The following is a 13,634-nucleotide window of genomic DNA, read 5'->3' on the forward strand; positions in this document are numbered from 1 at the left end:
CATTATGCCTCAACAAGGGTCCCTAAGCCTCCACTAGTCACCAGTGATTGGGGTGAAGTTAGCTTTGCTGAGGTAAGTGTATAAAAATGACAATGAGAATACATCTATATATAAAGTAAATATATGTCATATATTTGTATGAAGTCCTCTTTAAGAGTGAAAACAGTGACAGGAGATACTTGGCAGCTCAGACAGAAGACGTGGAAGCACACGTTTGTGCTGTAGCCACGTTGTTTTCTCGTCCTCACTCCCTGGGATTTCCCTTGGTTAAGCCTATATGAGGAATCAAAAAACTGGGACTACAGATCCAGCCTTGTCAGTTTCTACACGTTTGCCTTCTCTCAGAAGGAAGATACAGAGCATAGAAGACATTTGATGTACTAGCCACCACTGCCCTCCACCCCTCTCAACAAATTCCACCTAAATGGGTCTGCATTTCCTATGACCTGGACCTTTATGCTTTGAACAGGAAGTGGTGGCTGAAAATGCTTAATACATTTATTTATGTGTTCTGTACCAACAAGCTATAAAAGGATTTTGAGCATTTTACTTTGTAAATTATTTGTTTATTATTTACTTACTTTTTTTTGAGGTAGAGTCTCTCTCTAGCCCAGGCTGACCTGGAATTCATCTGTAGCCTCAGGCTGGTCTTGAACTGACAGTGATCTTTCCACCTCAGCCTCCTGAGTGCTGAAACTAAAGACATGTGCTACCACACCCAGCTTAAATATGTATGTGTGTATTTATAACAGGGAGAGAGATAACACATATGGGCATACCAGAGCCTCCTGCAAAGAAACTGCAGATGCGCACACCACTTTGCGCATCTGGCTTTCTGTGGGTACTGAACCCTGGGCTGTCAGGCTTTGCGGACAAGTGCCATTAACCATTGAGCATCTCTCCAGCTATTTTTATTGATATACTAGGAAACAAATTCAGGGCCCTGTACTAAAAGGCTGAGCTGCGTCCCTAGTTAAATAAATTTATCTTTTGTTTTTGAGCTAGGGTTTCACTGTAGGTCAGGCTGATCTAAAATTCACCATGTCTTCCAGGGTGGCCTCAAACTCTTGGTGATCCTCCTACCTCTGCCTCCCAAGTGCTGGGATTAAAGGCGTGCACCACCATGCCTGGAAAATTTATCTGTTTTTTTAAAGACATTTTTATTTTTATTTATTAGAGGCAGAGAGATAGTGAGTAAGAATAGGTGTGCCAGGGCCTGTAGCCACTGCAAACGAATTTCAGACTCATGTGCCTCCATGTGCATCTGGCTTACGTGGGACCTGGAGAATCAAACCTGGGTCCATAGGTTTCACAGGCAAATGCTAAGGCTAAGCCATCTCTCCAGCCCAAATTTATCTTTTAAGGGTCAGTTGGATTGATTATTTTAACTTTTTATTAGGGCCTTTATGAATATATGTAGTTTGGTCATGTTCTTATTTTGTTCCCTCTTCCCACCCACATTGCATTGAGGACCCTCCTCCTTCAAAGTAGTTCTTCCTGTTTGGTTGTCACATTCCTTTTGTCTTTCTCCATCCTCCATATCAAACTGTGTTTGGACTCAGAACAGTGCAGGTTTTGGTGAGGAATCCATAATCACTGTGTAAATGCCACAGTTGGTTCGTGTTGGGACAGCAGTGTCTCCGTATGTGGCTCCTACATTCTTCCCACCCCCACTTCTGCAGTGTTCCCTGAGCCTTGGAGGATGTGTTGGAAATCTCAACAGCCCCTTATTTTCTGCTTCGATGAGTTTTGAGCCTCCTCAGTGTCACGTGCCATCTCGGTTGAGAAGGTTCTCTGGCGTAGCAGTGAGAGCAGCTGTGGGTCAGTCCTCCAATTTCCCTGCAGCATCCCCTTGGCCCTGGCAAGAGATGAATTGTCCAACGCTGGGCACTTGGCTTTCATTTCTTGTCATTTTGATGAGTTTTGGGTGTCTCCAGTATTTGCCACCACTTGTTAAAAGGAAATTCTCTAACCAAAAGTGAGAGCAGCATTAATCAAAGCAGATGGGCATACACATTTAGAAGGCTTTTTGAGCTTTCAACATATTTCTACCTTTTGTATCTTTTTTCTCTCTCACGACTGAAAGTTTTTTATATATTGCATATAAAAACTCATTATGTCTGTGCATTTACAGAAGTTGTATGTCTTCTAGGCTTGCTAGCTTGTGGGAAAGAGACATCAGCGTCCACAGTTTCACCTTGCCCTCTGCCACTTGCCTGGAGCTGCTACTGATCCTCTCGAGGAGCAATGCCTCTCTGCCCCTGTCCCTGCGCCACATGAACTCCTTTCAGGTAAAGACCGGCTCCTTTCCTCACAAGCAGCTGTCATTGTCTTCGGAAGATCCGCTCATTCGCAGGCGGTAGCCCATGGAAACCCACGGTCGCAAAGGACAGTCGTAATAAGCACAGTGCGTGTAGTGCTGTGTGTATCTCTTTTTATGGAGTCTTGGAATTCAGGAACTGTCGTCTAGCAGTGGCCAAGCCCATAGCTATCTTAATTCCCAGGCTTGCTTTCTCAACTTCTATCTTCCCTACCTTGAGAGAAATATCTGGCAAAAATGCTTGTGGGTGCCACTTTCCCAGCTTTGTTCTAGAATAGAGATGTCTAGCCATTATTACTAGCTCTGCTGCTGTTAGATAGAAGTCAGGATCTGTCGGGATGGTTCATAGAGATGGTGAACCTCCATTCTTGGCATCATTCCTGCTGTCTTCCCAGCCCCTCCCATATCACTCCTTCACAAAATAAAAAATACTTAAAAAACAAGACATGTGGGCTGGAGAGATGGCTTAGAGGTTAATGCATTTTCCTGCAAAGCTAAAAGACCTCAATTTGATTCCCCAGGACCCATGTAAGCCAGATGCACAAGGGTGGTGCATGTGTCTGGAGTTTTGCACTGGCTAGAGGCCCTGGTGTACCCATTCTCTCTCTCCCTCCCTCTCTCTGCCTCTTTCTCTCTCCCTCTCAAATAAATAATAAAGGTTCTTTTGAAAAAAAAATAAAAAACAAGACATGAAAAAAAATCAAGAAATTCGCCCCCAAAAATCGGTGTTTAAATATAATTCATATCCATATTCTCTTCAAAATCATTTCCATTAACTGTGTGATTTGCTTCTTGTTTATGAGCCATGGGCATTGACAGAGTTTGGTCTCTGGCTTTTGAGTGCCTGTTTCTGTTGATCAGCTTGAGTCCTGGACCCTCACAGGGTCAGTAAAGAATACCTTCTCATTGTGTTGGAGGGACACTGAGCGCCAGAGAAGTGGAGTGCACTGGGCAGGGAATACCTGCTCTGCTGGAGCCCAAGCTGGACTCACCTAGCCTTAACGGAGTTATTCCACCTAAAGCCAGTCTGAGGGTTGGCTGCATTCCTGGGAATGGAGGGGTGTGAGAGAGCACGGGGAGAGATTGCCTCTGTGGTGGTGTTCCACACATGCATTCTCCTTTTATAGTAAACTTACAAACCTTTATGGCTATATCATCATGACCTAGAATTGATTTTAGTATTGTGCAATATCAATCTGTGTTTCTCCTAAGTTTTAATCAGCAGATAACAAATGAAATAAAGTTTCTACATGGCCACAAAGCTTTATGGGAAAAGGCACCAGTAACCTAGCCATGGTTCTTTCCTGGAAGCAAAGCTAGAAGACAATTATTTTTTATTCCCCTCCCTCTCTCATGTACTGCTTGAGATTTTTATCCCAGGATGCTTGAGCAGGAAGCAATGACTCTGACTTCTAAGATTTTATACCATATTAGGGGAGATAGGAAAACCGTCAAAGTGTGTTATACACTAAGGATAATTCTATCACAAAGTAACCTGAGAGATTGCAGTGATCTGAATGGAGGATGTGGATTGTGAGGACAGGGCCAGTTGGTATTTCTTCTCCTAGAGAAAGCAGGGGTCTTGTCCTTGTCTAGGGGTCATTTCAGCACAGTGTCAGCATGGATGCATAGAAGGCTGACCTGCCAGTGTGCTGTCCACACCCTGAGTGAGAGGCGCTTCCGGAGCCTGCTGGATGTCAGTGGCCACATGTCCCACTCATGGTGATTTGTACTTCATCTGGTTTCACTCCATTTCCTGAGTGACTGTCAGAGAACGTGTACTTTCCCAGCTTCATAGAGCATTGTGAACAGTGAGTGCTGGCAAGCTTTCTTCTCATCAGGCACAGCCCAGGATTGCTTCTTCTGCAGGTCTTCCTCCAGACAAAGCATCAGGAACTGGGGAAGGTGTCTATTCCCACTGGAAAGAAACACTGGCTTTTTCCCCTTTGTAACACCTACTAGGCATGTCTTATAATTGTAAGGCATAGTCATTAATTTGACCTGCATTTGAGATTTAATTGGAAACTGTCTCTCATGTACATCTTTTTTTTTAAAAAAATTGTTATTATTTATTTGAGAGCGACAGACAAAGAGAGAAAGAGGCAGATAGATAGAGAATGGTCACGCCAGTGCCTCTAGCCACTGCAAAGGAACTCCAGACACGTGCGCCCCTTGTGCATCTGGCTAACGTGGGACCCGGGGAATCGAGCCTTGAACCAGGGTCCTTAGGCCTGACAGGCAAGCGCTTAACTGCTAAGCCATCTCTCCAGCCCTCAGGTACATCTTTTTTTTTTTTTTTTTTTTTTTTTGGTTTTTCAAGGTAGGGTCTCATGCTAGTCCAGGTTGACCTGGAATTCACTCTGTCGTCTCAGGGTGGCCTTGAACACACAGCGATCCTCCTACCTCTGCCTCCCGAGTGCTGGGATTAAAGGCGTGCGCCACCACGCCCGGCATCATGTACATCTTTTTGAAAGCCATTTTGGGAAGAACTGTAATGTAGCAGAAGGACACTTGTTACAGATGCCATCTTTACATTTCCAGACTGAGGGAGCCCCCGGGCACTGCTGCCTGCTCAGCAAAACTGTTACTTTGGGGTTGAGAGCTACCCCTGCTTGAGTTGCCATCACTGCTCAATCCCAAAAGAAAGAATTTGGCTTATTATGAACACACGTAAAGTTCTCTGTAATCACATGATCATGCTTCTCTGGGGTCGCCAGGCGTATGTTTTGGGAGTAGTGTCACCATCGCAGCTTCTGCTCTGTTTTGCGGTACCATCATCTCCCTGGTAATAGAGTGTGAGTTAGCTGGGGATCACAGTGCTGCTGAGCTTTCCTCCTGTAGCTGTTGTGGGGACAAGAAAAGAGATGATGGGCTTCCCATTTAGAATTCTTCCTGCTGCAGTGAGAGGAAAGCCAGCCTTTTCTCCCTGTAAAGCTGGCCCCCCACACCAGGCCCAGCTGCCCTTTCTCACCTCACATCCTGTTCTTCCTCCCTCTCATTCTCTCTGCGCAGATCACACTGAAGCCCTATTTCCCCTCCTTATTGCAAGCTGGTCTAACCCATTATCTGCACATTGCCACTCTCTGCTGCCAGGAGAGTGATCTCCACTGGGTCTTTGCATGGCTGGGTCCTTGTAGCTTTTCAGGTCTCAGCTTGGGAATCCCTCCACCGGAGACATCTAACCTGGCTCCCTCACTGAGTCCTGTTCTTCCCATTGCTTTTACTATTGAAATGATTGTGCTCATTCCCTTGTGTGGAGTGGGAGCAAAGGGTGTCATAGCTTGAATCTGAAATGTGCTCCCAGATTCATCTTTTGAATGCTGCATTTCAGGCTGTGATGCTGTTTCAAGGCAGTGAACCTTTAGGAGTGTGGCCTGGTTGGCGGGAGTGAGTCACTGGGGGGTGGGCCTTGGATGGATGCATCTGCCCTTTCTTTGTGGCCTGCATTTCTTTGCTTCTGGTCTGCCGTCCTGTGAACAGCCTGCCACTCCACACCCCTGCTCATGAACTCCCTCATGCCTTCCTGCTGCAGCACACTAAAACTTATAGAACCATGAGCCAAAAATTCCTTCCTTCCTTAAGTTGTCTGTATCAGGTGCTTTGTCCTAGTGATGAGGAAAGTAACTCATACTGGACAATGTTACATTTTGTTCAGTACAGCACCAAAAAAGCCAAAAACCCTTAGAACAGTACCTGGATGAGTGAAGCAGCTGATAGATACTGGATGTGGGAATGGATGCATAAATAAAATGGGACATGCTACAAATTGAAACAACTGAGCTGGAGGGAAGCAGGGAGGCAGGCATAAGTGTTATAAATCTGGGGACAAAAGCAAAACCTTTTCTATGCTGGTTCAAGGCTAGACTCAGGGTCAGATTTATTAACGAAGTTGATTGGAGATTCACAACAGGGCTGAGCTCACGCAGGTATTGGCATTGAAATTGCAGCCTGGAGCTTTGTACAAATGAGAAAGAAAAAAAAAAAAAAGGAAGAATTCAGCCTATAGAAGTGAGTAAAATTCCCATCAGCAGAGTGATTGCATATAGGACCAGGCTCCCGTGTGCACCGCAGAGCACGGCAGGGGAAACGGGGATGACGGCCAACATTTGGTGCCAGAAGCCAGGGTGGAGGGATTTGGGGAGCGCTGCGGTGCGTCTGCTGGCAGTTTGCTGCTGCTGTTCGGCTGCCAGTCTTTGCAGCCTGCAAGCTCGGGGCTCAGGCATGGATGGGCGTGCAGAGCCACTGTCTGGCCGTGCTGATGAAGGGTGTCTCCTCACTGGAAGCCCTGTCACGACAACAGGCAGTCTGAGGCTTGCACAAGACAGTGGAACCAGATTGGACCTAGAACTGGGCAGGCACTGCTGATTTTCACGGCAACTATGCATTTTTCTTAGAATTCTAACCCATGATGGCTGGCAGGACCAATTATTGTAGTGATATTTTCCTGCTAAGTAGGGAAACACACCCAGGATAGGTGGAAGGACTATTTTAATGACCGTACTTTGGTAGATAGATAAATGCACACAGGAAGGGCCAGTGCATAGTAGAGACTACCATGAATTTATTTGTAATGTCTTTCCTCTTGTAGAGGTTACTGACTTGTCTTTGGGTAGAGAGAGAAAGATACAGGTTCCATAGGTGTTTCTAGGCATTATAAAAACTATTAGAGGGCTGGAGAAGATGGCTAAGCAGTTAAGGTGCTTGCCTGCAAAGCCAAAGGACTCTGGTTCAATTCCCCAGGACCTACGTAAGCTAGATGCACAAGGTAGCACATGTGTCTGGAGTTCGTTTGCAGTGACTGCAGGCTCTGGAGTTGCTCTCTATCCTCCCTCCCTCCCTCCCTCCCTCCCTCTCTCTCTCTCAGCATATATATATATATATATATATATATATATATATATATATATTAATATATATATTAAAAAATATTTAAAATATTAAAAATATAATATTAATATAATTATTATATAATTATAAATTAATATAATAAAATATTTAAAAATTTATATATATATATATATATTTAAAAAAAAACGACTAAAGGCTCCTGAGAACTCTATCTCAAGTAGCCCACTGCTCCTTTGTAGTGAACTTATCTTGTGGTATTGCTTTAAATAAAACTTACTGCTTTAAACAATAACGGTTATTCTTCATATAACTAATAGCTAAAACTGGTTGAAAGATTTCTGTGTCCCAAATAGTGTTCCCTTTTTTTGCATGTGTATGTGTGTATAGAATATGTGCATATGTGTGTACATGTTTACATTGAGTATAAGTGCACGTGTGTGCACATGTACGAATAGGCATGTATTTGCATTGTACATGCATTTGGAGCCAGAGCCTGACATTAATCACTTCATACTTTACTTACTGAGTCAGGGTCTCTGACAACCCGAAGCTCTCTCGCTCAGCTTCTCAGGCTGGGGAAGCTTGCCCAAGGACGCTCCTGTCTCTGGGATTGCCATTTGTGTCTCCACGCTCACGTTTTACATGGGTGTCGGGGAATCAAGCTTAGGTCTTCACGTTTGAATGGCATGTCTTTTACCAACTGAACCATCTCTCCTGGCCCCAGTTACTATTTTCAGGGATTTGAATTTGTTGCCTCATTTCATTTTTTTTCTTCACAAAGTAGCAGGTTTCCTTGTGGCTCTTTCATATGGACGTGGTTATAGTTGGCTCTTCCCCAATCTCCTCCTTCCCCTATCTCCTTGACCACCCCCAACTCCGTTATTGCTCATATCTTCCCACCTCCACTATTCACCCTCACACTTTCATTTCACACACATTCATTGCATTACCCCTCTGCCCCTCTCCCTTAAAGCCTCTTTTTTTCTTCTCTTGTGGGCCCACCTAAATATACAAACACAAAAATTGGAAGCTAGGCTCTCCATATAAGAGAGAATATATGGTATTAGTTTATTTCATTTTTTAACACAGTATCATGTGGAAGACATCCTACTTTATAAGTGTAGAAAATGAACCAAGGAAGGAACTTGCCCAGACCCACACAGTTACTGACAGGCTTGGGGAGCACAGCCTGGCTCCAGAACACCTAGATAATAGTGCTTCTTGTAGTAAGTCTTGGTTATACAAACTTTATTTTATTTATTTATTTATTTATTTTGGATTTTTGAGGTAGGGTCTCACTCTGGTCCAGGCTGACCTGGAATTAACTATGTAGTCTCAGGGTGGCCTCGCACTCTCGGCGATTCTCCTATCTCTGCCTCCCAAGTGCTGGGATTAAAGGTGTGAGCCACCACGCCTGGCTAAACTTTTTTTTTCTTTGAGGTAGGGTCTCACTCTAGCTCGGGCTGACCTGAATTTATTATGTAGTCTCAGGGTGGCCTTGAACTCATGGCAATCCTCCTACCTCTGCCTCTCAAGTGCTGGGATTAAAGGTGTGCGCCACCACACCTGGCTTCAAACTTTTTTTTTTAATTAAAAGACATTTTAGGGTTGTTCATGTTATTCAAGGGCAATGTGACCTGACTAGATGAGGGATATATAGAATCTTATTTCACAAAGGCCATTGGCATTAGGGAAACTTTCTCTAGAGGTATTTTTTATTTTTTCCCCCATTTTATTGACAACTTCCATAATTACAGACAAAAAAACATGATAATTCCCTCCCCTCCCCCACTTTCCCCTTCACAGATCCATACTCACATCATATCCCTTCCCTCTCTCCATTAGACTCTTTTATTTTGATATCATCATCTTTTCCTCCTCTTGAGAGGGTTTTGTGAAGCTAATGCTAGGCACAGCGAGGTCATGGATATTGAGGCCAATTTCTGTCTGGTCAATTGCATTGTAAGCAGTCCTACCTCAGTTCTTAACATTCTTTTCACCACCCCTTCTGCAATGGACCCTGAATCTTGGAAGGTGTGATAGAGATGTTTCAGTGCTGAACATTCCCTCCACATTCCTTTTACTCAATCTCTTTCCCTATAGGCCAAACCACCCATAGTAATCTGTCCATCTTCTTACATATATGCAGTACCATCCCCTTAAGTCATCCCTTCTCCTCCCCCCTCTACTCCCTCTCCTCTCTCCTTTATAGCCCTTTTCTAGCTTACTGGCCTCTGGTACCTATTTTTAATCCAACTCACACAAAATCTGAACATTTGTAACTATGATCCATATATGAGAGATAACATGTGATATTTGGCTTTCTGGGCCTGGGTTGCCTCACCTAGCATAATCCTTTCTGGATCCATCCATTTCCCTACAAATTTCATTTTTCATTACCACGGAATAGAATTCCATTGTACAAATGTGCAACATCTTCCTTATCCATTCATCAGGTGAGGTACATCTAGGCTGGTTCTATTTCCTAGCTACTGTGAATAAAGCTGCAATAAGCATGGTTGTATGAATATCTCTGTCTCTCTAAGGTAGTGAGAAGAGTCCTTGGGATATATACCTAGGAGTGGAATAGCTTGGTCATATTATATGGTAAATCTATTTTTAACTGTCTCATAAATCTCTACACTGATTTCCACAATGGTTGTATAAGATTACATTCCTAGTGACAGTGTAGAAGGGTTCTCTCTAGAGATATTTTATAGGATGAGTATTTACATAGGACCCAGAGATGGAGAAATTGATCTGCCCTCTTTATGAAGATTTAGATGGCCAAGGTGGAGTTCACTACTTAGCACATGCTTAGTGACAGATGTGGTCATCTCTGCAGTTTCCAAAATTTATGGTCATGAAAAATGCCATTTATCCTATTAGTGGCTACAGGTTCTCCTGGTGGCCACCTAGATCTGAATGGTACACAGGAGGGAGTTTCGCATTTGGTGTCCCATGGTACATACTGAGACGGTCCAAAGACCTTGCAGGCCTGTGGTAAAGCTCTGTATTCCCATCCTGCACTTGTCTTACTTTTCTGCTTGGTTTTTCAAGGTAGGGTCTCACTCTAGCCCAGGCTGATCTGAAATTCACTATGTAGTCTCAGGGTGGCCTCGATCCTCCTACCTCTGCCTCCCAAGTGCTGGGTTTAAAGGCGTGTGCCACCACACCTGGCTTTACTTTTCTTTTAATTGGCTCTCACCTGCCTTAAATACTGTATCTAAGTAGTATCCTGGCAAAGGTTCAGCTAAAACATTAAGCTATCTGGCTAAACTGCCTGAGTTATGACTGAACTCCCACTGACAACACTCAGGGAAGTCTTGTTCAGAACCCATACATGGCTGTGAGATGCAGAAGGCATGCCCCACAGTCCAGTGTCTGAGCGGAGGAAACCATCTTTACCCATTCCCGCACCTTAGGGCCGGCTCCATCCACTTGCTCCTGGATGTGGCTGGAGATTCCAAGAACACAGAGCCTCAGAACCAAAGGTGCTTTTTCCTCCACTTGACTATTTTGAATGTTCTTGTTTTTTTAATCTTTCATCAACTCCCATCTTAAAGGCAAAGAAAGTAGTAAGTAAGTAAAAGAGCAAGTTTAAGTATTAGTGCATACAGCCATGCTTCAGAGTTAGGTCTTAGGATTCTATTGTTGATTTCATCTTACAAAAGTTGCATCAGAAGAAAGTACCAGCTCATCCACTTTGACTGTCCTGGATCCTGTATATCATACTTGTGCCATTTGCAGCAACAGTATCTTTTTCCCTAATATCCATCAGAGACGCACAGACTGTAACATAAGGAACAATGGGAGTGCCACCCACATGCCTTGTGGATCCTGCCAGCTATGCTTGCCTTTTCACAATAAAATTATAGTCTCATTTTATATATATGTATGTGTGTGTATATATTTATATATACACACACACATGTGTGTGTGCATGCCTGCATGCATGTGCAAAGTAGTTTAATAACATCATAGAAATATGTATAAGCACAAAGCTTCAGACTTTAGTTCTTATCACTACATAACTAGGGCCAGCCATGTATATTTCCTCCTGCTGGTGGATTGGAAATGACATACAGTTCAGAGATGCTACTGTAGAGCAGAAAACAGAGTCGGTTCCTGGCAGATAGTATGATTTTTAACTTTAAACATTTAATCACCTCTGCTATTCAGAAAATAATCATTTTCTAAAGCACTTTCTTGGACTGCTACTGTTTTAAATCCCCTATTAATATTTATTCCAAAATCATATGTGAAAATTCAGTTTCATTATTTTTCCATTTGGTGACATCATAGGTGAAAATTTCAATGGTTTTTGAAGTTCACACTTAAGCACTTAAAGAGGCTGGGGAAATGGCTCAGTGGTTAAAGGTACTTGCTTACAGAGCCTGCCAGCCCAGGTTCAAATCCCTAGCCACTCATGAAAAGCTACTTTTTAAAAATCCCTTATTAATATTTAATAATTATTCCAAAATCATATGTGAAAATTCAGTTTCATTATTTATTTGAGAGACAGAAAGAGGCAGAGAGAGAGAGAGAGAGAGAGAGAGAGAGAGAGAGAGAGAGAGAGAGAGAGAGAATAGGCATGCCAGGGCTTCCAGCCACTGCACACAAACTCCAGATGCATGTGCCACCTTGTGCATCTGGCTTAACGTGGGTCCTGAGGAATTGAACCTGGGTCCTTGGGCTTTGCAGGCAAGTGTCTTAAACTCTAAACCATCCTTCCATCCCACAAATCATTTTTTAATTAAAAAAATAACTTTAAAAAATTAGCCTAAGTTCCTCTAGCGATAGGCAGGCAGGGGCCAAGGAATTTTACAGTTAAGTAGCAGCAGTAGGCTAAGGAGGTTTAAATCTCTGTATCTTTTTCTAACTACTTTTAGACTTTGTACTATGTAAAGGGCCTCATTCATCCATCACCTGCCATAGTCATCTGTGGATAAAATATAGCCATTATTATTTTTTAAAGTGTTAGTTTCCAGATTATAAAAAGATAAGTTCTTTTATAATAAGAAATTGGGGGTTGGAGAGATGGCTTAGCAGTTAAGGCACTTGCCTGCAAAGCCAGGGGACCCAGGTTCAATTCCCTAGGGCCCACATAAACCAGATGCACATGCCACATGCATCTAGAGTTCATTTGCAGTGGCTGGAGGCCCTGGTGTGCCCATTCTCTTCTTCCATCCCTCCCTCCCTCCTTCTCTCTCTCTCTCTCTCTCTCTCTCTCTCTTTGTATGTCTCTCATAAAATAAATAAAATATTTTGGAAAAAAAAAAGAAGTTGGGAGTGAGACCCTACTTTGGAAAAATACAAAAAGAATAAAAAAAAGAGGAACGAAAGAAGGAAATTGGAAAATGCCAAAAAATGTCAAGAAAATTAAACTGATTGGGATAAACTAGTGTTGACATTTCAGAGTAGTTCTTTGTGTGGCTTTATGTATGTATCCATATACGCATAAACACACATCCTAAGAAATGTGCCTCAGCGAAGATGCTGGGCTTAGTTAATGCTTGTTCTCTACATTGTCTTCTGACTGTCAGAGAGCCTCGGGATTTTCACATACAAATGGGGCTCTGGTACTAGGTGAGAGAGGCTGGGGAAGGAGGTGGGAGCCATCGCACCCACGAAAGGCTAAGCTCAGCAGGCAGATGGGCCTGCTCCAACACAGGCACTTGCTAGCTTGTGCATATGGCCCAGTGGCAGTCACTGCTTGCATCTGGGAGGTTAAAAAAAAAAAAAAGGTTAAAAAGTATCCATAGGGTCTTGCTGTAGCCCAGAGTGACCTGGATTTCACTATGTGGTCTCAGGGTGGCCTCGAACTCACGACGATCCTCCTACCCCGACTCCCGAGTGCTGAGATTAAAGGCGTGTGCCACCACTCCTGGCTGTTTTTTGGTTTTGTTTTTAACTGTTAAGCCATGGTCATCAGTAGGCAGAGACAAATCATGTGTTGAGTGTGTGTTATATTTAGGATTACTACTCTGTTTTCAGTCTTTCTATTCAAAACAAATTTCTGAGACATTGACTCAGCCATTTGAGTGTGAAAAGATAACTGTATCTTCCTTCCTGTTCACCCTACCAAGCTTTCTTTGGGTTAGGAAATAAGCAGGTTCTTGTAGTTGAAAATAGTGTTCGATTCTGAATTTTTCCTTCCTTTGCTCCCTTGCATTGTTCACTTTGCGTGTGTGTGTGTGTGTGTGTGTGTGTGTGTGTGTGTGTCTCATATTCTGCTAAGGGCAGAGAAACAAGGCCAGACAGAGAGCCTGGAGGGTAAGTGGACAGCTAGCCAGCTCAGACAGCTGCCCTAAGAGACAGTTCCCAGACATCTTTCCTCCCAGATGCTACTACACAGCCCATTGCTCAGGCATTGCTGTTTTCGCCCAGCAGCCGAGGTTGCAGGCAGAGCTGGAGTGCCTTCAGTCACTGATGGGATGGGGGGCTGTGCCTTGCCTCGTGAGGA

The 13,634-nt window shown here is 43.5% G+C and overlaps 1 protein-coding gene across 4 annotated transcripts in view; it reads left to right on the plus strand.

Moving 5' to 3' along the window:
* The window catches only part of Ube3d (ubiquitin protein ligase E3D), a 200,799-nt gene that overhangs the window by 122,854 nt on the left and 64,311 nt on the right, over positions 1-13,634 (plus strand). For 3 of the 4 annotated variants that reach the window (XM_045160992.1, XM_045160991.1, XM_045160993.1), the window contains one exon: positions 2,153-2,291. The exons of the other annotated variant lie outside the window; for it this stretch is intronic. In XM_045160992.1, coding sequence (XP_045016927.1) covers positions 2,153-2,291 — 139 coding nt within the window. The remainder of the gene's footprint in view (positions 1-2,152; positions 2,292-13,634) is intronic. 4 annotated transcript variants of the gene reach the window in all.

The sequence above is a fragment of the Jaculus jaculus genome, chromosome 10 (assembly GCF_020740685.1).
Source record: "Jaculus jaculus isolate mJacJac1 chromosome 10, mJacJac1.mat.Y.cur, whole genome shotgun sequence".
Lineage (NCBI taxonomy): Eukaryota > Metazoa > Chordata > Mammalia > Rodentia > Dipodidae > Jaculus > Jaculus jaculus.